The sequence below is a fragment of the Mauremys reevesii genome, linkage group 1, assembly GCF_016161935.1.
Source record: "Mauremys reevesii isolate NIE-2019 linkage group 1, ASM1616193v1, whole genome shotgun sequence".
NCBI classification, from domain to species: Eukaryota; Metazoa; Chordata; order Testudines; family Geoemydidae; genus Mauremys; species Mauremys reevesii.
The window spans coordinates 354847993-354873625 of record NC_052623.1 but is presented as its reverse complement, the minus strand read 5'-3'; the positions used below and the strand labels follow the sequence as shown (position 1 = coordinate 354873625).

Sequence of the window (25633 nt, the reverse complement as noted above, 5' to 3'; positions counted from 1 at the left end):
CAGCAAATGATTCCTCTTCCCTGAGCTTCCTAGTACTGCAGGCTCTTGGGGCTGGATCAGACTAGTTGCGTCCAGGAATTCTGGTGGCAACTGTGAGAGCGAAGTTCAAATGGATTGCCACCAGAGTCACTGAAGGTTGTGGGAGGAGGCGTGCGTGTGTGGTGGGGAAGAGAATGTTCTTGTCTTAAATTAGACTATTTCTCTGAGAAACATCTGACACTTGGGTGTCTCAGTGATCAGCATTGCTTAAATTGCAAGCTCTCTGGGACAGGGACCATCTTTTTGTTCTGTGTTTGTACAACACCCAGCACAATGGGTTCCAGGTCCTACGGCGGTAATATAAATAATAATAATAATGTACATGATCTAAAAACATACTGTGCGGAATTCATGATACTGCTAGTAGTAAGTCACATTCTTGTTAATGTGTCTTTGTGGTGTTATCTGGTCTGCAAATCTCTCTCAAAATAGTTTCTCGCGATAATAATGCTTTTGTCTCAGCTGAAACATCATCCCTCTCTTTACACTTGCCCATAATGTTCTCGAAAAGTCAGCCTGATGCATCTCCTCCTCTCTTTCTTTGACAAAAGACTTTTTTCTTATGGAAAATCATTCAGAGACGATTATTTTTTTCAGATGGAGCATGAAAAAAAGACCACCTTACACAGAGCTGTCCAACAGTTCTAGCAATGGGGGAATGCCTCCTGTTCCTGCTGTGACTTCTCCTGTGGGTGGTATTGGATAGCAGAGCTTGTTGAATCCCTGCTGTCTTTGTGACATCCCTGTGCAATGCATACCATACAAGATATGCAGAACAGCTACATTCAGGTTGCTGTTAGAGCATTAGCTCGGCATTTCCTCACTGATTTTAACTGGGATGGCTGGTTCTCGTCACTGTAGTTTTGAACCTTAACGTTGCAGTAATATAGGGCATGTTTTGCTTTTATTATTCTAATTGGCTGACGTACGTTTGTCACTATCTCACGACCTAACAGTGAGCTGTTTTTCAACAGGGGGTGAGGTGAAGAGGGATTCATCACATGCTTTCAGGTGTGCTCAGGGCAGTTCCAGTGGGTAGTTTGATCATTTCCAGGTGGAATCGGAATCTAGTAATTTATAAAACTAACCTTAACCACCCCCCACCCAAAGAAACTGGGATTTCCAGTTGTAACCCTCTTGTGCTGTTCGTTTCAGGCGCAGCTGCGAGCATTCATCCCCGAAATGCTGAAGTACTCAACAGGCCGTGGGAAGCCAGGCTGGGGGAAGGAAAGCTGCAAACCCATTTGGTGGCCTGAGGATATTCCATGGGCAAACGTTCGCAGTGATGTCCGTACAGAGGAGCAGAAACAGAGGGTGTGGTATTGTCACTAACCCTTCTGGGCAGTTGTTGGGGTTTGGGAGTGGGTTGTTATGTTTTGAGCCTCCCTCTTGTGTGACAGAAAGAACAGCTAGGTCATAAACTTCCCTGGTTCCATGCCATGGTTAAAAGTTTGTGCCCAAATCATATGGGATAGCTCTTCCTCCTCAGTTCCATATCTTGGCTGGATGTCCCCCAGTTCTCCATGACAACCATCCGTCTGCCCCTTTGTTGCCACCCTGGGGGGTTAACCCCCAGCTTAGTCCAAGGGGTGCAAAGGGCAGAGGAGAGCAGTGAAGGTGGTGAAAGAGGCATATTCCTGGATTCACTCTGACTCCTATTGCTAATTTGCTCTATGGTATTTTTTAACCCCACCTCTCTTCTCCTTGCCCCCGACTCCTGTGGTGGGTAACTCCCAATCCAGCTGGCCACAGTAGCAGCTCATGAATACAGGCTAAGGAAGTGGCTCACAGGCCCAAGCTGTGTCTCTGTTCTCCCAAACACGCAGTTCAGCTGCTAGATAGAACATGTCCCAGGCCCAAAGAGAGCAACCAGAGGTGGTCACCCCACCTCACCAAGCAGAGCAGCGTGTGCCCTTCCTTTAACTGAGAGAACAGGGGTAGTGGGGAGAGAGAGGAAATGAGAAAAGGATGAGAGAGAACAGACAGAAAAAGGGACACGTCAAGTATCTCAGGACATTTAAAGAAGCTAAGGAGGAGTGGGAGATACCTGTCTACCCAACTATCATAAAGGGGCATTAAAAATGTTGTGAATCACAGGATCAAATCCTTCCACAGACTGCAGCTGTCCCTCATGGGGGGCGGCCTGGTTGAGCCGGGATTTATGGTATCGGAGTCTGCTCTTCACTTCATCTTTTTTAAAAGGTTTTGTTTTTTTCACTCCTAGTTAAACTCTCTGAAAGTTTGAAGCCGAACTGTTTCACTAGAGAGATTTCCTCCACCCCATGGTCCTACAGCCTTGTTCTGTAAAGTGGCATGTGGATGCAGACTGTACGCATGCTGGCTTGCTTCCGAAGGGTGGCTCACGAACCGTGGGGCTTGGAGGCATGGAGGGGGCTGGGTGTGTTTTCTGGGGGGATTTTGTTTTTATTTGGGGGGGGGGAAAACTGATTAAAAAATAGCCCTGAAGAAAGCCAACTAAAGATTTACATGGCTCAGATCCCGGGGGAATTGCTGAATGGATATTCTGCTTTGCACTCTTCTTTTAATTTGACTGTTTTCTTTTTTCCTGTTAGGTATCCTGGACCCAAGCATTGCGGACTATTGTGAAGAACTGCTACAAGCAGCATGGGCGTGAAGACCTACTCTATGCCTTTGAGGATCAACAGACACAGCAGCAGACTGCAGCTACGCATAGTATAGCGCATCTGGTCCCATCACAGACGGTGGTACAGACCTTCAGTAACCCTGATGGCACTGTCTCCCTTATCCAGGTGAGCAGAGCCCACCTGTCCCTTCACACACACTGTATTGAGTGGCCATGTCTGACAGAAGTTTTTAACTATACACCTTTGGCTGTTGGCTTAACCTGTATGTTTCAGGAATCTCAAGTCTGTCTATCTTAGGTACTTATGTGGCCTCCATTATCATCATATGTAAGTTCCTCACAACGGAAAGAGGAATACAGTCATCCTTATAACACCCCTATTATGTCCATTTTACAGAGAGGGAACTGAGGCATAGACTGCTCCCTTCATTGCTGACTCCAGATATTATATTACATATATCTCCTCTTCAACAAACATAACTTTTCCGGAGTATCATTGCACATATGTCTTTGTGACACCCGCAACAAAAATAAGACGGGATTTTCTGCACAATACTTTAGGTCGGGGGTTTCCAAACTTTTTGCTGGCACAAACCCATTGTAATAATTTCCTCCTGGGATCCCAGAGAGCATGGAGGACGCTATTTTGAAGAGCAAAATGGCAACCTCTGCACAGCGTGACCTTGCACGCACCATATGTGTGAGGTCACGCCGCACAGAGGATGCCGTTTTTCTCTACAAAATGGCATCCTCCACACATTGTGACCTCCATATGTATGGTGCATGCAAAGTGTGTGCTCTACAAAATGGCATCCTCCATGCATCATGACCTCGCATGCACTGCATATGCAAGGTCACAGCATGTGGAGCAAAATGGCGTTCTCAGCACAGTAGAGATCACCATGACCCCGTTAGCTGATGGTGCAACCCTGTTCGCGGTTACAACCCACAGTTTGGGAGCCACTGCTTTAGGCAGTGGTCATAGTACTTGAAGGAGTGGTACTCACCACCCATGCTTAAACCAACCTCCAGCCGCCTGAGATGTTGAAACAAGATGCCATTTGCAGTAAATTGTGCATGTCTTTATTATATAAGAGTCTTAAAGCAAAACACACAAAACTGACCTCAGCTGACTCATCCCTCTTGTTTCCAGGTGTGCTGTGATCAACAGTTGAAATAGTTAAGTGTTGACATTGATATTCTCATTAGCTGTCAAGGTTAACACCCATTAAAATGAATGGGGCTGCAAACACCTCTCAGAGCTGTTTCAGTCAAGCTGTCTGCAGGTACACCTCACTGCATTGGTTTACGCTTGTTTCACGTTTTCATGGCAGTGCTCACAACTGTGAGGACTAGGGATTGGAGTAGTTTTAAATAAAAGCTTAGGCTTAGTCTACACCTAAAACTTAAGTTGGCATGGCTGCGGCTCTCAGGGGTGTGAAAAATCCACACCCCTGAGCGCTGTAGCTATGCCATCCTAACCTCTGGTGTAGATGCAGCTTAGGTCAACAGAAGAATGCTTCCGTCGATCTAGCTACCATCACCTGGGGAGATGGTGTTCCTTCAGTGACGGGCAAACCCCCTTCTGTCACTGCAGGCTGCATCTGCTCTCCAGGGTTATGCCAGCAAAGCCTAGGGCGTTGTAGCTGTGTCACTACAGTCCCTGTGGTGTAGACATGACCTTAGTATGGAGCACGAGATGGCAACTTTGCTACCTCTTCTCTTTCCTCTCTGCCCCCCTCCCCCCCAATAAAAGAAAAGGTGCTCTCTGAGCTGCTGTGAGTTGGCCCAGCTTGCTGCTGCAGACTCCCTCTTTGCCTTTGAGCTACTGACTTATGGCCTCCTTTTCAAGATGCTGAGCGCCCACACTCCTATTCATCTCTGTGGGGGTTTGAGTGCTCAGCGCTTCTTAGAAGCAGGCTATAAACCTCTTTGCCTCTGTTTTCCGAGCTGGTAAATGGGGATGAAGGTAACTTCCATACCTTACAGGGCTGCTAAGGATGAATTCATGTTTGTAAAATGCTTTGAAAAGCAATAGCCCTATATATGGTAAGTGCTGGGTATTAATAGTGATCAGTGCGGGACACACATTTCCTCAGTTTTCCCTTTAGGTGATCTGGGGTCTAGAGGACTTGGGTGTCCCTTTAGCAGAGATGTAACTGTGGATTCCTGAGGGGAACAATGCTGGCGGGAGCTGCATTTTGACGACTGTTTTATGGTGGTATTTTGCAGGTTGGCACAGGTGCTACAGTTGCCACTCTGGCCGATGCCTCCGAGTTGCCTACCACAGTTACCGTTGCACAAGTCAATTACTCCGCGGTAACTGATGGAGAGGTAAGGATGCGTGGGTCGTGTTTATATTTCTCAGGTATGCAGCACATGCTATGGTTGTGTGTATCTAATGGACATTGCTGGCACACTTGCATTTTTCACACTTACCGTATATACTTGTTCATAAGCCAAATTTTTTTTAGTAAAAAAGGGAAGCACCAGAGAAGGGGGTCGGCTTATGAACGGGTACAGAGAGGGAGCTGTGGGACACAGCCCCTCCCCCCAACAGAGGGAGCGAGGAGAGGCAGCCCAGCCAGCAGAGCCAGAAGGGAAGAGGTGGGGCCAGAGTCTCTCTGCTTCTGGCCACGCTGCTCTCCCCCAGCCTCCGAAGCAGCTGCAGCTCCGGGGCTGGCAGGCTGCAGCCGTGCCGCTCGGCCCCGCCCCCCAGAGCAGGCTGTGGTCACGCCGCCCGGCCCAGCCTGCTGGAACATGCTGCGGCCGCGCTGCCCGATCTGGCCCACCAGAGCAGCTTCCGCAAGGCCAAAGACATCCTCCCCTGGCCCTTCCCAGATAAGGTGGGAAGGGATGGGATGGAGAGAGTGTGAGGGTCCTGGGCTAGGGGTGGGGTCGTGGGGGATGGTCACAGGGGTTACTCCCCTGACCCCCAGCTTCTCCCCCCCAAAAAATTTCCCCACCAGTTGCTGTCCTGGCCCATCAAGGTAAGCAGCTGACGCGCCGGGACACTTTGTTTACTTAGGTTTACCTCCATGCCTGCGGACACTCGAGGTAAACAAACCATCTCGGCCCCCCAGCGGCTTATGCTGATGGCCCGGGAGCCAAAGTTTGCCAACCCCTGAATTATAGGGTCAGCTTATGAACAGTTATAAAGTTTCCATTTTTACTTATCCATCTTGGGGGAGTCGGCTTATAAATGAACCGGCTTACGATTGAGTATATACGGTAAGTCTTTACTGGGAATGCAAAAGCCTAGTGCCACACGCTGACGTGTTAAAAACTGAAATCAACATTAACGCAACATTGTCGTTGATATTTTACATGGGTCAAAGTCAGAAAGTGCAATGTTGTGGTAACTGTGACTCAGGGTGTGTGTATGCACAATTACTAGGAGACCCTAAGTGCCGAATTTCCTAACTTTTGTACATGTAAATCTCAGTCATAGTGTCCATTGGAATAATAGCAGATGTATGTGTTCTGTATGCAGCTATCCAGATATACTTATTCATGTGCTTTCTGGATAACCCTTGAGCCTAGAGCACCAGTCGTCGTTACAGCAGGGGGATTAAGGTTTAGGACTTCCTGAGTCAGAGCCAGGAACAGAGCCAGCCACTTAACTTCTCTTTGCCTCAATTTCCCTATGAGTAGATTGGGAACATGTCTCTGCAGCACCTCTAAGGGTTATTGAGACTTAGTTACGGTGTAACTGGCTTGCACTTTCCTCTGCTAAAGGGCGGTGTGTAAATGTTAAGAAAAGCACTGTCCAGTAGAGTACATTCATTTTTACTCATTTATATATTTGTCAACCAGATTTTTCAAACTTGGCAAAGCTGCATTTCCCACTGAGGGCTTGATCATGCCAAGCTTTTAAAGAGGAAGCACTTACATTTACAGTGCCAAAAAAAAAACCCAACAAAAAAAACCCTATATAATTTCCTTAAATCGAGAAACAAAATGCATTTTGTATAAAGAACATTCCTATAACTCAGACAGGTACTGGAATTGCCTTTCTCGGTTCCCTCTGCCCCCAACCGCCCCCCCCCCCCTTTAATTTAAAGAGACTGCTGTTTCACTGCAAGTTGTTGTCCTCCCTTTTGGACACGTGCCAAGGTTTCTCAGTGAAGTACCATCCTTGTGATGGAGTGGAATGGTCCCGCTATTCTGCTCCGTAAGGATAAGGTTTTCATGGCAATAGGTGGCAGCACAAAACAGCTTTGTTCAGTATTAAAGAGCATTTGCAGCTGAAAAAATGAATAGACACAAGCTGTTTGTTTGGGGCTCTGGCCTTGAAAAGTGCTTCATATTCACTAGAGGGTTTTCAGGACCTGTTATCTTTGTCTTTAGGCCTTGGGGAAGATTTTCAAATGCACAAATGGCAATTAGATGCCTAACTTCATTGACTTTCCATGAGAGTTAGGAGCTTGTCTTTGAAAATCTCACCCTTGTCAACACAAAGTTCTAACCGATTTATTAAACAGGTAAAACTTTTCTCATGTAGACAGACTGTAGTTTGGTGGTGGACCTCTTCTAATCCAAGTGTCTGTGTTCTTACCTGGGGTTCCCCTCCCAGTCCAAGCTAGCACCTCACACTCCATTCCTGTCCTGGATGATGTGGCAGAAACCTTCCTCCCTTTCCGGAAGTTACTATCAGTGTCTGGAGATTTGAGCCTTTTCCTTTGTTAAGGGGACTTTGTCAAGGCTGGTAGGCAGCATCATGCGATCTACCTTGACCCTCTCCATCTCTCTGGAATTCCTGTTCTGTCTCAAAAAAAAAAAAAAAAATCTCTGCTGTCCACAATCTCTTCATCTCTCACTCCCTCGGTCTCTGGGCACGTAAAGAAACCTGGATTACATACACCTCTCCACTCCCAACACTGCCTCTGTAGCCACTTTCTCGTGCAGCGCCAACTTCTTGCACACACCTTGTCTCTTGGTGTGCCTAGAGGAAATGGTGGGAGTATTATGCTTCTCTCTCACTCCTTGCCGCCACGCTCCCTGAGACCAACAAACCCTTTGGCTCTTCTCTACCATCCTCTTGATTCCTTCTCATCCTCCTTCCTCTCACATTTTGACTCCTGGCTGTCGTGCTTTCTCTCATTGCAATCTCTTCTACCTCATTTTCGGTGACCTCTGCTTCTGCATTGATGCCCCATCTGATCCTGCAGCCACTTCCCTCATCGTCCTCTCTCCTCTCTAAGGTGTCACAAGTACTCTTGTTCTTTTTGCGGATAAAGACTAACACGGCTGCTACTCTGAAACCTCTCCTCTTTGTGTAACCTTCACCCTGGATCAACGTTCCAGTTCACCAAAATGGCCACTCCCTTGACCTCTTCACCACACACTGCTTCTGCTCGGAGCTTTTCATCATCAAGTTCCCCCTTTCTTTGACCATCACTTCATCTCCTTCAACACTGCACACTTGTCTCCTGCCTTTCCCCCCCAGCCCAGACGAGACCTACAGTCCATTGATGTCAATGACTCTTCTACAACTTCCAGCTTCCCCCTCTCTCTTCTCTCTATCTTTTGTTAACTCAGCTGAATCCCCCCACTCCACTATCATTCCTCCACTCCTTTGCACCTCTCACTCACAGCAAAGTCCATTCCAACAACCTCCAACCCGGGTTCACGCCCACCATCTGCTTCATTCATTTCTGTGCCACTGCCAGTGAACACACCGTAGAAAGTCTTGCGGCTATGCAGGCTTCCTTTGCTACAGATTTATTCTCTGCTTTGGTTCTGCACTCTTCCTGGTCAAGCTTCATTACTTTTTCCTGCCTTCTTGACTCAGAGGCCAGCAATTGCAGCTGATCATTTGCTGCCTTCGATTCCCTCTCCTGTACCCTCCAGCATAAGATGTTGCTGAGTTTTTCGAAGAGAAGTTTGATGAGACCCAACACTACCCCCTTCCCATCCCCAGTACACTCTCCTCCTCCCCATTACCAACACACAGGTGTCTTGCCTGCTTTCCTCTAATCTCTCCTCCTGCCTCATCCTTACTCTCCTCTTCTAATTCTCATCTGGCTTCCTCCCCTCACAATACAAGCCTATTATGGTCTCTTCCAGCCTAAAAAAGAAAAAGTCCTTGACCCCATCTGCCTCTCTAACTTACACCTCATCTTCCTTTCACCTTCAAACTCAAATACAGTCTACAACCGTTGCCTTCGAGTTCCTCCATCTCCACCCTTGATCCTCTCCCATGAAACTGTTCTCTCACCCAGATATCTAATGGCATCTTCCTAGCCAAATCTCTACTCCATCCTCCTCCTCCTCAACTACTGCTGCTTTTGGCTCAGTCATTCATCTCCTTGAAATCTACCTTCAGCTTTTGTGACTCCATCCTCTTCTGCTTCTCCTCCCACCTCTAGTTGTTTCTTCAGTGGGGATGGTGATTCTTCCCTCTCCCACTTTCTGTTAGGGTCTCATAGGGCTCCATCTTTAGCCCATTCTTATTCTCTCTCTCTCTGCACCTCTCATCTGCTCTCCTGGCTTCTCCTGTCATCCTTACACCTTCTCACAAATCTTCTCACCCTCCACTGCTGACCAAACTCCCTACATCCAGTCCTTCATCTCAGCCTGTTTTATGACATCTTTCCATATGTCTGAACATCAGCTTGAGCTTGATGTGACCAGAACCAAACACTTGTTTTCCCTCCCTTTCTTCACTGTTAATGCCCTCTTCCTCCCCGCCACCAGCCTTGCAACCCGGGAGTCCTCTTTGACTCCTCCCTCTCCCTTGCTCCACTTCTCTAGGCGATGCACAAATCTTGCTGTGGTTTCTCCCATACCGTTTCTAAGACCCAGCCTTTCTTGGCTCTGTATACGGACGTTAAACTTTCAACCATCCCTTTCTTGATACTGGAACCACTTCCCCTCTGGCTTCCCTGATGACTGGAAGGGTGAGTGATGCAGGCCACACAAAACACAGCTGTTAAAATTAGCTTGCGCTTGCTTCCTTGTTGTCTAAATAACTCACTTCTCTCCTGCCACATTGAATCCTTCCACTGACCTTTCTTTCTCCACCGCATCAAATTCAAGATTCTTCGCATCATCTTCAGGATCTTTTCTATGTGACCATTTTGGTATCTGATCGAGCAGCTCTGTCTACTCCACCATAAAGGTTAGCCATCATCAGCTGTTTGTTCACTTGCCACACTTCCCCCGCATCATCTTTGCACCTTCTTCCACTCCACCCTTTGTGCATGGAACCGTCCCCCTGGAATGGTCTCCCTGAACTAATCCATGTGGCCACCCCTGTCCTTCTACCGATCTCTCATTGAACTCTTGCTCAGACGTGATCCCTCAAGGAAAATGGCAACTGATAATGGCTAGAGGGCTTGCTGACATATATACTATATATAGATAATGACCTGAGACTCTGCTTCCGCCCCTCACCTCTGACACCATGGGTAAGAGGATACTACAAACTGAAAGAAAAAGCCTTGCCTAGATGGGATGGATTGGGTCCGATCTAGTAGATTTCTTCCCTTTCCATATACCGTGTCAGGGGTCTGTGGAGCCTTTCCTGATGATCAGTTGAATGAAACATTTAAGCACCAGCCAATAAAGAGACTTACGCAGCTGGGAGCGGGGATGGGTCTGTGAGAGGAATTTTCTCTTATAAAATGGTCCACAGCTCTTTGAAGGTTGAAGAACCTTCATCTTCTGATTCTATGATCTTTTGTTCCTGATGCTCATTCCTGCCTCCCATCCTATTTGTGACCACACACTCATTGATACACGTGAGGTCCCAACTGGAGGAGTATAGACTGGGATGGAGAGTGATCAGCTAGGAGAAGGTGAACTCTGTGGCAAGCACGAAATTCTGTATGCATGTAAATGTCCTTAGTTAAGAGAGAATGAGATATATTGAAATAATTAAAAGACATGAACAGAACTGTTTCCAAATGTGACTATTATTTGTATTGTTCATAAGATCCCTAGTCATGGACCAGACCCCCTTGTCCTAGGCACTGTGTAAACACACAACAAAAAGACCGTCCCAAAGAGCTTACACTCTAAGAGCATGTCTACACTTACCGATCGATCTTGTGGGGGTCGATTTATCGTGTCTAGTGAAGGCGCGATAAATCGAGCGCTCTCCCGTTGACTCTGGTACTCCACCGGAGCGAGAGGCGGAGTCGACAGGGGAGTGTCAGCAGTCGACTTATCGCAGTTAAGTAGCTAAGTATGTTGACTTCAGCTACGATATTCACATAGCTGATGTTGTGTAACTTAAATCGATTTTCCCCCTCCCCCCCCAGTGTAATCCAGGCCTAAGTATAATACAAGAGAAAACAGATGGATGTGGGCATACAAATGAGGGAATACAAGGAAATAATGAGACAACATTTTGTTCTGTGTTTATACTGCACCTGGAACTATGGTGCATGACTAGGGATCCTAGACACTTGGGGCATACAAATAATTTAAAAATAATAGGTACATCATCTGTAGGCATCATGGCAAAGGAGGGATTTGAAGGATAACAAGGTAGTTTTTGTATCTTTGGAGGGGGTTTCTCCCACGTGTGTGGGGCAGTATGGGAGAAATCACGAATGCAAGTGTTTGAAAGTTCATAGGTAGGCGATGGAGGCTGGCATCCTGGGTCGATCAGAAGTGGGAGTCAACACCTTGATAGTGAATGAGAAGTGATTGGATCGTTTCCAAAATGTTCCTTGTAGCTCAGTTTCTAAATTGCTCCCAAGGCACCTCTTTTTTCCAATAGTGGTGCTGTCAGGGTGTTGTGTACAGAAGAATCAAAGCGTGTAGGATTTTTCAAAGACATCTTGCAAGTGTTTGACTTACCCCTTTTAAGAAGTAGCCACCCAGCTGTGGGAAAGGTTCAAGGAAACTGAACTTTTCTCTTTCTCTCTTCACCCAACTAGGTGGAGCAGAACTGGGCAACGCTACAGGGGGGTGAGATGACTATCCAGACGACGCAGGCTTCGGAGGCCACGCAGGCGGTGGCATCGCTGGCAGAAGCAGCAGTGGCAGCATCTCAAGAGATGCAACAAGGAGCAACTGTTACCATGGCGCTGAACAGGTACATGTGGGAGGAGGAGCTATGGGGACTGAATGGGGTAAGGTCACTGAAAGAGGGAGCCCTTTCTGCCAGATTTGCTATCCCTCATGATGAGGACAGCGCAGAAGCCAGTGATACATTTGGAAGAGCGTTGTCTGGGGTCTTTCATAGAGATTTTTCCATAGAGAATTTCCAACCCATCCATGCCAAAGCATTCATAGATCATTTTCTAGTGTCCCATTGTAATATGAGGAAGCTCACAGAAATAGAAATGTGTTGTTATGGAAGGTACATATAGTACCCATCCCTCTTGTCCCTTGAGTGTCCACTTACAGCAGATAAGAGCTATAATGTGCTTGTAGCACTTGTTAAATAAGCAGCTCCATCTCTCTGTCAACATTATTGAGGGCCCCTCTGATAAAGGGATGACGCTGATTTAACCAGGTGGGTGGCAGTAGGGTCTCTTCTAACATGAAATCAGAATCTCTCTTCCAGGCTAGTTGTTGTATTTCTCTTGTGTTTGGTTCTAGAGCAGGGAAGCTGAAATGAGCTGCCTGGATAATGATTTCTCCTCCTGCTTGGAGAGCTCTTGGCTTAGAATGAGCCCTGTTGTTGGTTATTTGCAGAAGAATGTTTTGATGGAGGGCATGGAGTGCTGGTCTGAGGTTGAAACAGGAACCTTGCAGAGGTCATTTTGAAAGATATATTGAAAGACTATTGAGAAAGGGATTTGAGTGAGAAGAGCGAGACTGTCCCAAACACAAGGAGATGGAGAAGGATCCAAAGGGCAGGGGTATTATTGCTCATTGCCTGAACCCAGCTGGGTTTTCCTACCTGGTTTATCTTATATTTGTGCTTTGCATTTGCACTCAGCCTCCTTGTTTTTGGAGTCTGTTTATTGAACAGGGGTTGATCCTGCCAGGAGAAGAGCAAAGCATGAAATGTTAGTGTAGAGCTCCAGGAACCTCTTCTACAGACCACTTGTTAAAACAGGCACCTTCGTACCAGCTGCATTCCACAAACTGATTCCACGTTTCTGTTGCAGCAGGATCCAGGACTAGTCCAGAACTATTTCCCGGGTGTGTCAATCAGATCACTCTCTCCTCCCCACCCCGATCCCATCTCTCCCCCTTTCGTACCAAACAGTGCCACGCTTTTAATCAATGGGAGGGGTTGCTGCCGAGTCTCTTGAAATGCATTCTTCTCATAGACTGAATGCAATGCCTCTGCGTTACTCCCAGCAAGAGGCCAGGACTGGGATCCAGATTCAGGTATCTTTCGGAACATGGTCACGTATGTCACTGTGTTATATTGATTAACTTTATCTACTGATAAAGACTTGCCGTCTGTAAAATCACTTTTTAAAAAACCCTGGGTGACTCTCTTCAGGAGATGATATGAAAAACGACTGAACCCCCCCCGCAAAGTATTCATAACATTGTAGCGAAGGCCTACTCTCACACAGTCCACCCCTCCTCACCTGTAGGATGGCCACTTACAGTAGTATTCACAAGAACTTTTTCCGGTGTACTTTTAAATGAGTCAATGGCTAGGGTTTTGACCATTTTTGTAGATTATTCCACTGCCTAACACATCTCTGTCTCAGGAGCGGTTTTCAATATGGAGATCAATAAAAATCTGAAAAAAAATACGCATTGATAGAGTCCATCGAAACAGTGAAAACTAAACATTGAATTCTGCCAAGCCTAGTCATGTATAATTTGTCTCTTTCTCACGCCCAGGTCCCACTGGATAGCCACTTTTAGGCAGGTAGAAATTAAATAACAGAATTAACTTCTGAAAATCAGAATCCTTAGTAGAAATAACTGTTCTTCCTTTAACTCTAGTAGCAATACCTGGGGGTCGCTGCAATGCCTCTCTCTTTAGCCAGCTTTGTATTTCAGGAGGGAGTGGGGGAAGGTGCACAGGAGCCTCAGAATGTGAGGTGAGGTATTCAGTAAACGGTTTGGCTGCTCTAGTTAGATGTAGGATATGGGAGCAATGTGCACTTTGGGGAAAATACAAAGCCCAGGCCCTTCTGCTGTGACAATGCAGGTTGCTTTCTGATGGCAGCAGAGTAATGGTGCCTCAGGAGGTCTTGTTAACGAGCTGACTCAAATGTTTATCACGTATAAGGGAGAATGTGGCTACCTGCAGAAACTCATAGAAGTGTTGAGATGTTGACATTGGGAAGTGTATTAGAGGGTGGGAATATACTGATCTACTTTCCTCAGGGGCTAGAGGTGTGATTCATGAAGGCCCTGAAGTCTTACCCACACTTTTACTTTGCATCCCTCATGTAGGCCTGTGGCATTGGCTACCAGCCTACATAGCCCCACAATACACCTCTACCCCGATATAACGCCACCCGATATAACACGAATTTGGATATAACGCGGTAAAGCAGTGCTCTGGGGGGGCGGGGCTGTGCGCTCCAGTGGATCAAAGCAAGTTTGATATAACGCAGTTTCACCTATAACACGGTACGATTTTTTTGGCTCCCGAGGACAGCGTTATATCAAGGTAGAGGTGTACTATTCATTAATTGGCCAGAAGTCTTGTGAGCTGAGATCTCCCACCTGTCACTAGGCCTTGAGGACACCCTGGTCCTTAAGAGCTGGCAACTATTACCAGCTTTTGGAAGGTTTCTACCTAATTTTAGCACAAAGCTGCCATCGCTCCATCGGGTGCTGGCATGGTGTCTCTAGGGGTACCTGGTAGAGTGCTGTCATTGTAAAGAGCAAGAAGTGTGCAGTTGTGACAAATGAGGCAATCTCTGTAATCGGTTTAGGGATGGGAAGCAGAGGAGCAACTTCCAGCAAGAGAGGATGTGGGAGAGTGCATGTAAATGGGTGCACGCTTAATGCACAGCCATTTGAGTTAATAGATAAACATTTGGGGAGGTCATCAGAAATGGAAAGTGCTTTTGTATAGCAAAGCACTATTATTATTTTCAGTGATGCAGCCTTCACAGTTCCTTGGGATGTTAAATTGCCCTTGAAAGTGGATTTAAATAAGTGCTTCTCGTGGCTGGGAGGCTGGGCGGCTCCAGCAAGTGAAGTCTGTTTATTGTAGCTGGTCTTCGCATGCTAGAAATACCTTTATACCGGTGCAGATTCTCAGGAGGTGGGGCATACTTCCTAGGCAAAAGGAAGTGAGAAGGCAAGAAAACACAATGGTATGGTCAAATAGCAACGGGAGGTTTTGTGAGCCAAACAGACATTGTTTGGAATTGAAAATCCAGCCCAAACCAAGTCAGTTGGAAGGAACATAAAATCTATGATGGAAATTAAAATGGTCAAGAGGGAAGGACATAAAAACAAATAACACATAGGAAGCATGCAAGAAAAGGGGTAGGTTCGTTTGGACTACCATGGAGCAGTTAAGGAAGATCCCAGGGACGCTAAATGGCTTCTTTGCATTGATCTTCACTGCAGAAGACGTATCTGCTTTTTCAGGTAATTAAGGTGAGGCACTGTCAGATATTCAGCTATCTGAAGAAGAGGTTCTGGAACAAACATATGAATAGCAACAGGTCACGCTGCTGCTAATCTCTCATTAAAATGAGCTATTAAACCACAGAGCTGGAGGGTAGCAAACTTTTGGCCTTGGATAAAAGGAGCTGAAGAGATCATGGGAATAACTGACCAGTGAGCCTTATTTCAGGGTAAGGTGAATTGGTTGAAACAATTATTAAAGGTAGAATTACAAAACACATAGGAAATTGTGTTTTAATGGGGAAAAACTAATATGGTTTATGTACAGGAAGATCCTGCCTCTCCAGTTTGTTAGAATTTTTTATGCCACAAAGTAGTGCATAAGGGAAAACCATTTGCTATAACTTACCTGCACTTTTCAAAAGTCCCCTGCAAAAGGCTGTTAAGGAAACTGCATGTGCCTGAAGAGGGATTTTAGAATAGGGGAAATTAGAGCTGGGAAGGGCCAATTGGATCATTTTATAGAATGTAGGGCTGGAGGGGGCCTTGAGAGGTCATCTCTAATCCAGCCCGCTGCGCTGAGGCAGGACCAAGTAAACCTAGACCATCCATGACAGGTATTTCACTAACCTATTCTTAAAAACCTCCAGTGACACAGATTCCACAACCTCCCTTGGCAGCCTATTTCAGAGCTTAACTACCTTATAGTTAGGACATTTTCCCTAATCTCTAACCGATAGCTCCCTTGCTGCAGATTAACCTGATAGATTCCTACCTTCAGTGGACATTGAAACAATTGAGCACAGTCCTCTTTATAACAGCCCTTAACATATTTGAAGACTAATTAGGTGTGTGTGTGTCATGTGTCCCATTCCCCCCTCGGTCTTCTTTTCTCAAGACTAAACATGCCCAGTTTTAGTTAACTTGTTAACCTTAATAGGTCAGGTTTTTTAAACTTCTTCTCTTTTTTTGTTGCTCTCCTCTGGACTCTGACCAGTTTGTCCACATTTTTCTTAAATTGTGGCACCCAGAACGACACAGTAGCCCAGCTGAGATCTCACCCATGTTGAGTAGAGCAGGACAATTACCTCCCATGTCTTGCATATAACAATTTTGGAACTGCATCCCATTGTTGGCTCATATTCAGTCTGTGATCTACTGTAACCCCCAGATCCTTTTCAGCAGTTCAACTGCCTAGCCACTTATTTCCCATTTTGTAGTTGTGCATTTGATTTTTATTTCCTAAGTATAGTACTTTGCACTTGTCTTTATTGAATTTCATCTTGTTGATTTCATCCCAATTCTCCAATTTGCCCCAGGTCATTTTGAATTCTAATCCTGTCCTCCAAATTACTAGCAACCACTCCCAGCTTTGTGCCATCCACAGAATTTATAAGCATAACCTTCACTCCTGGAGCACCCATGGAAAAAAATTAGGGGGTGCTTAGCACCCACTGGCAGCCAAGCTCTCTCCGTCCCCTCTCTGTGCGTCCTGCCCACTGGCAGTCCTGCCAATCAACTCCTCCCCCTCCCTCCCAGCGCCTCCTGCACTCTGCAGAACAGCTGTTCAGCAGCGTGCAGGAGGTGCTGGGAGGGTGGGGGGGAGGAGCAGGGATGGAGCGTGCTTGGGGGAGGGAAGAGGCGGAGCGGGGGCTGAGCAGGGGCAGGACTGCGGGGCCGAGCAGGTGTGCGGACTTGGAGGAAGGGATGGAGTTGGAGTGGGCCTGAGGCGGGGGTGGGGGGGTTGGGTCGAGTACTCCCCCGGTTAGAGAGGAAGGTGCTATGACCCACCTTATACCAATTTCATCTAGACCATCTCTCATCCGTCTTCCACTATATGTTCACTGCACAATCATTTCAGTTCCTTTGGGCTGCTGAGAGCTCTCGCCCCCCTGGCATGTGTGATCTCTTTCTGTGGCACTTGGTTAAAGCCAAACACATGAGAGCCGAGTTACTCTCTTTTTCTAATCATTCTTTTTCCTGTCCCTTCCACCTGCAGTGAAGCAGCCGCCCATGCTGTCGCCACGCTTGCGGAAGCCACCCTTCAAGGGGGAGGGCAAATCGTCCTGTCTGGTGAAACTGCCGCAGCGGTGGGAGCGCTTACTGGAGTCCAGGATGCTAATGGTAAGAGTAGATAAATATTTAATTGGATTTCATTTTGGTTTCCACTTCAACCCTCAAGTCCAGAATGACGGGATGAGTCAGAACAAACCCAAACTATATGAGAAACAAAGGGAGAAAGTCCTAATGTGAGCTGTAACAGACCAGGAATTTTGCTTAGCAAGAAGGTCCTGTTGATCCCCCGCAAGGGAAAGTTACCTGGGATGTTGGGCTTTTTTGCTGTAAGGAAGGCTTCACCACTATGGAGCGTCATGAACCAGGTTACACCTCTTACCTTTTAAAAAGGTCTTTGTTGGCCTTGGAATTTGAGGTGGCCTCGGAATTTGGCTGAGAGTTGACTGCAAGGGGATACCCTCCAGGATTTCCTTGCCGTCTATGGGACTTTTTCACATGCTCCTCTTTGGCTGCTGGAGAACTGTCACTATGATGCTGCGTATCTGTGCTTTGGTGGCACCTTCCACGCTAGTGAATGCATCCCTATTCTTTCTATTTTCTTCATAGCACAATTCGGGCTGTTGCTTGCTTTCCTTGTAGGCCTTTCTGTGGTACACCTCACAGTATCTGAGTGCCTGTTCTGAGTGGTGTCTACTGTAATTAGCCAACCATAATTGCTGCTTGGTAGTGGTTATTAATATTACCAGAGTGCCTAGAGACCCTAATCAGAATCCCTTTGTCCTAGGCAAATATCAGCATTTGTAGCTAATACTAACTAGCCACATGTAACTGTCCCATGGTCTTGTTCTGCCTTTGCTCAACTGCCAAGGTAAACAAAGCATTGCTTTCCAAATTCAGGGATGAAATGCATTAGTCATTAAAAATACTTGATAATGCAATTGAACTTCTGTTTACCCGTCTGCACCTAAGAACTGTGTGGCATGTGTTCAGTTATAAGGAAATGCAGCTTTAAAGGATTGGACTATTTTAAATATTATAAATGCCAAAGAAAAAAGTAGTGGATTACCAGGTTGCAAAGTGATGGCCTTTCTCTTTTGCTCTGTTCCATACCTAATACAGCACCTTTAATAGTTTACGCCTCATGTTTGACCTACCTTGAAATAACTGGTTAGGAATGTTCTTTGTGTTCTAAAACATCACCATTCTGTTGTCAAAGAACGCAATGGAAAAAACAATAGCAACTTTCACTAATGTTGCATTTGGCTTTGTTGCTATGGAGTCAACCAGCCCGAAGGGGTAGCACAAATTAACCTGCAAACCCTGTTTCTAAAACTGTTAACGAGGATGCTATTCCCCTCCAAAAGTAAAAGAAGCCGCAGAATTGTGTTGGGTAGTGCTCTACCAGCAACCTGGTGCGAAGGTTGTAAGGAATCCGTGTTTGTCAACACAAGGGCCCAGAAAGAAGTGACCTGTTGTTTTCAAGCTTCCAGGAAGGTTTTACAATCAGTCAGATTAAGAAAAGCACATTGGTGTCCCTTTAAGAATAAAAAGTGGCTTAGCAAATCTGTCAGGCATGTTCCCTTTGGTCTGTTCCCAAAGTGCTTCCATGCTCTGGATTCCTCTGGACAATTCCTCCCACCCGCCTCAGGACCTGAGTCACTCTACCTCATTCATCCAGCATTAAAATCATTTTAATGCAAGAGAGTTTTTATAGCAGACTTTGAAATCAGATGGGATTTACAATGCATTTAGGAAAGAGACTGTTTGCGTTATTTTTCTCTGCACAGAACTTCACCCGCAATCCCTCCCCTTGTTTCCTCTCCTCTTTGATTGCTGTAATCTCTGGTGGCATTAAAGGGAAGGTCTTTGTCTCTGCAGTAGTCCTTGGAAGCACCATGCAGTTAGTTTTATTATGTAACCAGCTAATACGTCTCCCTGTAGGGATGGATGGCGACTTTGATATCAATTCCCGCTGTCTGCCCAGACTGCCCTCCATCCCCAGACAGGGAAGAGGAATTTTCAACTTCCATATTGCCATTCAAAATTTGTTTCACCCTTCCCCACCGTATGCATCTACCTTTTTTTAGTCTGAGTTCTCCCCTGGTTTCAGAGTAAGGATTTGCCGGGGTATAAACATTTAGTCATCTGATGCAGCCAATCAGTATAAGCTGTTCAGAATGCAATTCCATCAGTGGGAGATTAAATGTGAGTGATTGGATGTGATTGGCTGCAGCCAGGAGAAGGGGGAGATATCTTAGAACAGCGACTGAATTAACCTGAAAATTCTCCTTGCCCAGTGATTCTAACAAAGACTGAACTTACTAATATTTCCAATAAATGTTCCTCTCTAAAAATCTGTTACCCTTCTCTAGCTCCTGTCATGCCAGAATACCAAAGCACTTTACAAACGTTGATTTCCATACCTCTCAGGGAGGCGGTGATGTGAAGTTTGTTACGCCCATTGTATTGATAGCAAAATGGAGACAATAGAGTTTAACTGACTTGCCCAAGGTCACACAGAGAGTCATTGACAGAGCAGGGAATAGAACCCAAGTGCCCTAACTCCTATTCCTTTACTTCAGCCACTAGATGTAATTCTTCCCTCCTTGCTTGGTTGTGTTATGTCCCTCCATTATATTGTTGTTTTTCCATCTATTGTCAGGAAGTGATACCCCTATTCCAGGAGAAAAAGGCTGATTATAAAGGGGAAACTTTTCTTTGTAATTAGACACCCCAGGAACTAGAGCTGAATTCAGTATTGCCAGAGGTAGAGTAGCTCGTACTGTTGCTGGACTGAAAAAGGGCTGTGGATAATCTTATGAGCAGTAACATGTATAGCTAAGGGAAATCAAATCTCCTGCTTCACTGCAGTGTAAAACTGTCTCAGTGCATGATGGGTTTCTCCTTCTTCTGGAGTGTCTGGTATTGTCAGTCAGGATACTGGAGCTGATGACCCAACAGTCTGAGCTGTTGCCTCAAAATCCTGTGTTCTTAAATAATTGGAAAGAAAATATTGCAATATTCTAGACAGGCAAATGGGACTGTAGTGACATCTGTGTGTAAAGTTGGCGGGAATTGGAAAGGGCTCTGATAGGAGAAAATGGACTGCACTGCAGGCATAGGGCAAGGGTTAAACACCTGCTAGCATGCAGAAGGGGAAGCATTTTAATTCACATGGAGGTGCAGTAGCTGATAGTAGGAGCCTGACCAAGCCTGTGTTTAGATTAGGGCTGTCAAGTGATTAAAAAAATTAATCACGTTTAATTGTGCGGTTAATTGCACTGTTAAACAATAAGAGAATAAATACCATTTATTTAAACTTTTTTGGATGTTTTCTACATTTTCAAATATATTAATTTCAATTACAGCACAAAATAAAAAGTGTGCAGTGCTCACTTTATATTTATTTTTGATTACAAGTATTTGCACTGTAAAAAAACAAAAGAAATAGTATTTTTCAATTCACCTCATACAAGTACTGTAGTGCAATCTCTTTATCATGAAAGTTGAACTTACAAATATAGAATTATTTACCAAAAAAAAATGCATTCAAAAATGAAACAATGTAAACTTTTAGAGCCTGCAAGTCCACTCAGTCCTACTTCTTGTTCAGCCAATCACTCAGACAAACAGTTTGTTTACATTTGCAGAAGATAATGCTGCCAGCTTCTTGTTTACAATGTCACCTGAAAGTGAGAACAGGCATTCTCATGGCACTGGTGTAGCCGGCATTGCAAGATATTTACGTGCCAGATGCGCTAAAGATTTACATGTCCCTTCATGCTTCAACCACCATTCCAGAGGACGTGTGTCCATGGTGATGACGAGTGCTGCTCGATAACAATCCAGAGCAGCGTGGACCAACACATGTTCATTTTCATCATCTGAGTCAGATGCCACCAGAAGGTTGATTTTTCTTTTTTGGTGGTTTGGGTTCTGTAGTTTCCCCATTGGAGTGTTGCTCTTTTAAGACTTCTGAAAGCATGCTCCTCACCTCGTACCTCTCAGATTTTGGGCGTCACTTCAGATTCTTAAACTTTAGATTGAATGCTGTAGCTATTTTTAGAAATCTCACATTGGTACCTTCTTTGCGTTTTGTCAGATCTGCAGTGAAAGTGTTCTTAAAACGAACAACCTGTGCTTGGTCATTATCCAAGACTGCTATAACATGAAATGTATGGCAGAATGCGGGTAAGACATACAATTCTCCACAAGGAGTTCAGTCACAAATTTAATTAAAGCATTGTTTTTTTAATGAGTGTCACCAGCATGGAAGCATGTCCTCTGGAATGGTGGCTGAAGCATGAAGGGGCATACAAATGTTTAGCATATCTGGCATGTAAATACCTTGCAATGCCAGCTACAGAAGTGCCATGCAAAAGCCTGTTCTCACTTTCTGGTGACATTGTAAATAAAAGGGCAGTATTATCTCCTGTAAATGTAAACAAACTTGTTTGTCTTAGCCATTGGCTAAATAAGAAGTAGGACTGAGTGGACTTGTAGGCTCTGATGTTTTACATTGCTTTGTTTTTGAGAGCAGTTATGTAACCAAAAAAAAAAAAATCTACATTTGTAAATTGCACTTTCACGACAAAGAGATTGCACGATGGTACTTGCATGAGGTGAATTGAAAAATACTATTTTGTTTTTATCATTTTTATAGTGCAAATATTTATAATAAAAATCATATACACTTTGATTTTAGTTACAATACACAATACAATATATATGAAAATGTAAAAAAGCATCCAAAATATGTAATACATTTCAATTGGTATTCTATTGTTTAACAGTGCGATTAAAACTGCGATTAACCGTGATTAATTTTTTTGAGTTAATCACGTGAGTTAACTGCGATTAATTGACAGCCCTAGGTTAGATGGATAGGGACAGGGAGACAGACTCTTCAAGATTGTCAGGAAGGAGAGACTGCAGCACAGCCAGGCAGTGCAGTTCCCATTGACTGGATCGCTTCATGTTGCAGTAGGGTGACCAGATATCCTGATTTTATAGGGATAGTCCCGATTTTTGGGTCTTTTTCTTATATAGGCTCCTATTCCCCCCCACACCCTCTATCCTGATTTTTCATATTTGCTGTCTGGTCACCCTATGTTCCAGCCTCCCTTTTTAAGTGGATCTGGGGCTTGAGATCATCTTTGGTTGTGAAGTTTCTCAATGAGGTTTCATTTTTAAATAGTGGAGAATTTTGTGCCTGCATATTCTTTATAGAGGGCCATAACTGTACACAGCCTTGGCCAGGAGGTATAATATGCCAAAGGCAGACCAGAATCTCTGCCCCACAGAGCTTAGTCTAATAGCATCAGTGGGTCCATTATATAACATTTTACCAACACAGAGTGGCCAGTGGTCATTACAGCTGGAAGGCTTTGCAGAATAAATGGCTTTTTCAGCAGTCTGTAAGAAGAGGAAGGGTTGTCTGAGTTAACTTGTAGGGATTCCCAACTACAGAGCGTGAGTTAAAAGAACACATGAGTTTGGGAGCAGGGGAAGGAGTTGGGGCTGTCAGGAAGGAAGCCTGCACTGATCTTAGAGCGAAACAGCTGAGCGCAAACTGGGGAACTAATTACAGTGACTTGAGCTGGGTGCAGCCAGTGTGCATCTCCAACCCCCAAAAGCTCTCTGCTGATGCACCTCAATCCTGACTGGTAGCATCCCCTGCTCTTCCATTCCGCTTATAGCTTAGCTGGTGCCCCTCAGTTGTGACATGTAGACCCTTCGCTTTTCCAGTCTAGGCATCTGTGGGGCTAGAAGGACAGCTAATCATGCTAATTTGTCTGCTGGTTTTCTGTCCTGGGTGCAGATGGGCATGAAGATGAGCCTGCCAAAGAGATGTAAATTTCTCAATAACAATTTTCAGCATGACCGAAATGAGACAGGCTTACAGGTGAGGGCGAGGCAGGATTATCAGGCTGTGATGAAAGCAGGGAGAGAGCATTAGGCCTGTTTGACGTGAGCAAAGGGGGATTATCGAGCCCTGTGCTTTCGCAAACAAAGGAAATAGGCCTCTGTATAGAAGCATGCCTCACAAGTCAGCGTCGGGTAAACAGGCATTTAGATGGTTATTTCTCATTTCAAAGGGGCGGGCACTTGCAGCTTTATACCACCACATGAGGGCAATTAGCGATGCGATTGAGATATAAAAATCAGATGGAATGCAGCAAATTTCCTCTGCTTGCTTGAGGGATCTGTACTTCCTGGGCAAGATCAAACTAAGCAACAGCCACCAGGTGGAAACCTGTTTCTGCCGCCGTGTAAAGGGCTATGCGGATGAGACCCAGGAGAGCATGTCAGTGCAGCAGGTGGACCTCCAGACGTGTGGGGACAGTTAGGGTCCTGTCAGGCTCTGTACAAACTGTTACAATTCAAAGTGTGTCAGGAAAAGGAATGGTGGGAAAGGAGCCAGGGGCCCATTGTGTGCATCACCCAAAGACCTCGAGAATGAAAATAAAGATCAAGGGACTAATACATACGACAAACTTGTAGAATGGGAAACTACCTGTGTTTGCCTTGGAATGCCTCAGGGGCAGGGAGGTGCAGAGCATTGAAGATCTGGTTATTGTGGTGGCACAATCAAAACCGAAGGGAAACTTGCACATTAATCTGGTGTAAACACCAAACTACCTTTAAAAATATATTTTCCTTGAAAGTCTCAATTTCCGGGAAAATTGCCCAAATGGGGTGTTGAGCGCAGCGGGGGAATGGCCTCATTAGAGATCTGTGGACAAAAGAGCGAGGCAGAGTTCTTGTAGGGTCTGAGAAGAAGTAGTTTGAATTAATGCATTGAGGCAGGGGGATTCAAACATGGGCTGAAGAAGTGGCACGGAAGATGATCGTAGCAGATGCCTTCTGAATGGACCAGACGAAGGGAGAGGCCAGCATTCTCTGTGTCAGATGACTGGCAAAGATTTGCATTGGCTACTTTCTGCATATGCTCGCTCACTCTATGCCTGCACTCCTTCCCTGCTGGCATCCAAAACCAGGAGAAACCACAAGGTAGACAGGAAGTCGCTTCTTGCATGATGAAGGAATTGCAGTCTTCTGATCACATGCAGAAAATGGCTCAGTGCAGTCTGCTTCCTCTGCTGCACTGACTCCCAGCACTTCAATGAAAGATTAGCTACGACTGGGCCTTTTGATGCTCTGGTCTGAGGGTGGGAAGCATTGCCTGAGAACTGGCTCAGTGGCGGGGATCCCTATTCCACTGGCACCGTCTGTGTTGCTGGGCCCTGCTGGCACAGAACAATGTTTGCTCCCCTTTGCAAGGCAAACGCTGCCACTTTAAAACCCAGGATGCTGGATTGCATGTTCTTGTCACTACCCCAGCTTGCTGTTGAGCGTTAATCTTTGCCAGCGCTGACTGTACCCCCAGCATAGGCTGGCGTTTTGGCACTGGGCTGCCCTCCTTTGCTTTGACAGGATAGGACTGGTGACGAGATGGCTGCTGCCATCAAGATGTGTCTGCCCATCAACTGGGGCTAAAAACAGTCTTGCCGAGAACTTGACTGTGTACTGCCCTGGATACCTGCTTTCTCCTTTAATCCAAATACCTTGGTCCCCCAAGAACAAGCATGGGCATGTTGCAGGCACACATGCTCTAAGCAAGCTTTTCCTAAGGCCTTGATTACAACAGACAGGGCGGTTTTGTCTAGTGGTTAGAGCAGGGACTGGAGCTGGAAGCAGGTTCCATTCCTAGGTCTCCCGCTGTATGACGTTGGGCAAGTCGCTTACCCTCTGGGTGCCTCCTTTTACTCTGGGTGTAATACCCGCCTGGGGGACTGTGCTGCGCTTTGAGATCCTTGGATGAAAGGCTCTTTATAAATGCAAAGTGCAGCTGATATACCTGCTTCCATTTTCTTCTTTCCACTGTCATCAGCTTGGTGGGAGTGGGGAGTGTCACCTGCCAGTTTGGGTGCTTCTGTCACACGAATGACTCTGCCCCAGCAGCTCCCTTGAATTCTCAGGCTGCCTTTTTTATCTCTGCAACCTGTGTTTGAATCGAGTCATTTGCAAGGAGAGAGGGATTGGCCCTGTAGGGACATCTGTGGTCATCTCTTGCTTGGATTTGTGTTTAATTGTCTATTGGGTGCAGTCTGGTACATTTTAAAGACACCCCCACCCCCTTGCTTCTCAGAGGCATCCCTGTGAGCCATCGATGGTTTACAAGTTTCCAGAGAGGAGGGTGAACTGTCAGCAATTGGAAGGCCCCACCAAGCCCCCTTTCAGCTTGAACGCTGCTTGGAGCATCTCTAGTATCTTTGGGGCGACCCGTGCCCTGCCAATAGTGAGGGGTGGAGTGAGGGCAGCCGGCTTCAGCAGTGTTACTGAGCATGCTCAGTGATTGTGAGCATGCTCCGTACAAGCCAAGCAGCAAATCTGGAGAGGCTACCCTGCCTGCCCCCCCTCGTGTGTCCTCTTTCAGACTTTCCCATTAATACAGTGAACTATATGCCTTGTTTGAAAACATTGCTTCCCATCTCCCTGATGATC

General features: G+C 45.8%; 1 protein-coding gene across 6 annotated transcripts in view; it reads left to right on the top strand.

The window, feature by feature from the left end:
* Window positions 1-25633, top strand: part of NRF1 (nuclear respiratory factor 1) — a 117461-nt gene that overhangs the window by 66111 nt on the left and 25717 nt on the right. For all 6 annotated transcript variants that reach the window (XM_039519893.1, XM_039519889.1, XM_039519891.1 and 3 more), the window contains exons 6-10: window positions 1195-1353; window positions 2613-2810; window positions 4877-4978; window positions 11536-11693; window positions 17109-17233. In XM_039519893.1, the coding sequence (XP_039375827.1) occupies window positions 1195-1353; window positions 2613-2810; window positions 4877-4978; window positions 11536-11693; window positions 17109-17233 (742 nt within the window). The remainder of the gene's footprint in view (window positions 1-1194; window positions 1354-2612; window positions 2811-4876; window positions 4979-11535; window positions 11694-17108; window positions 17234-25633) is intronic.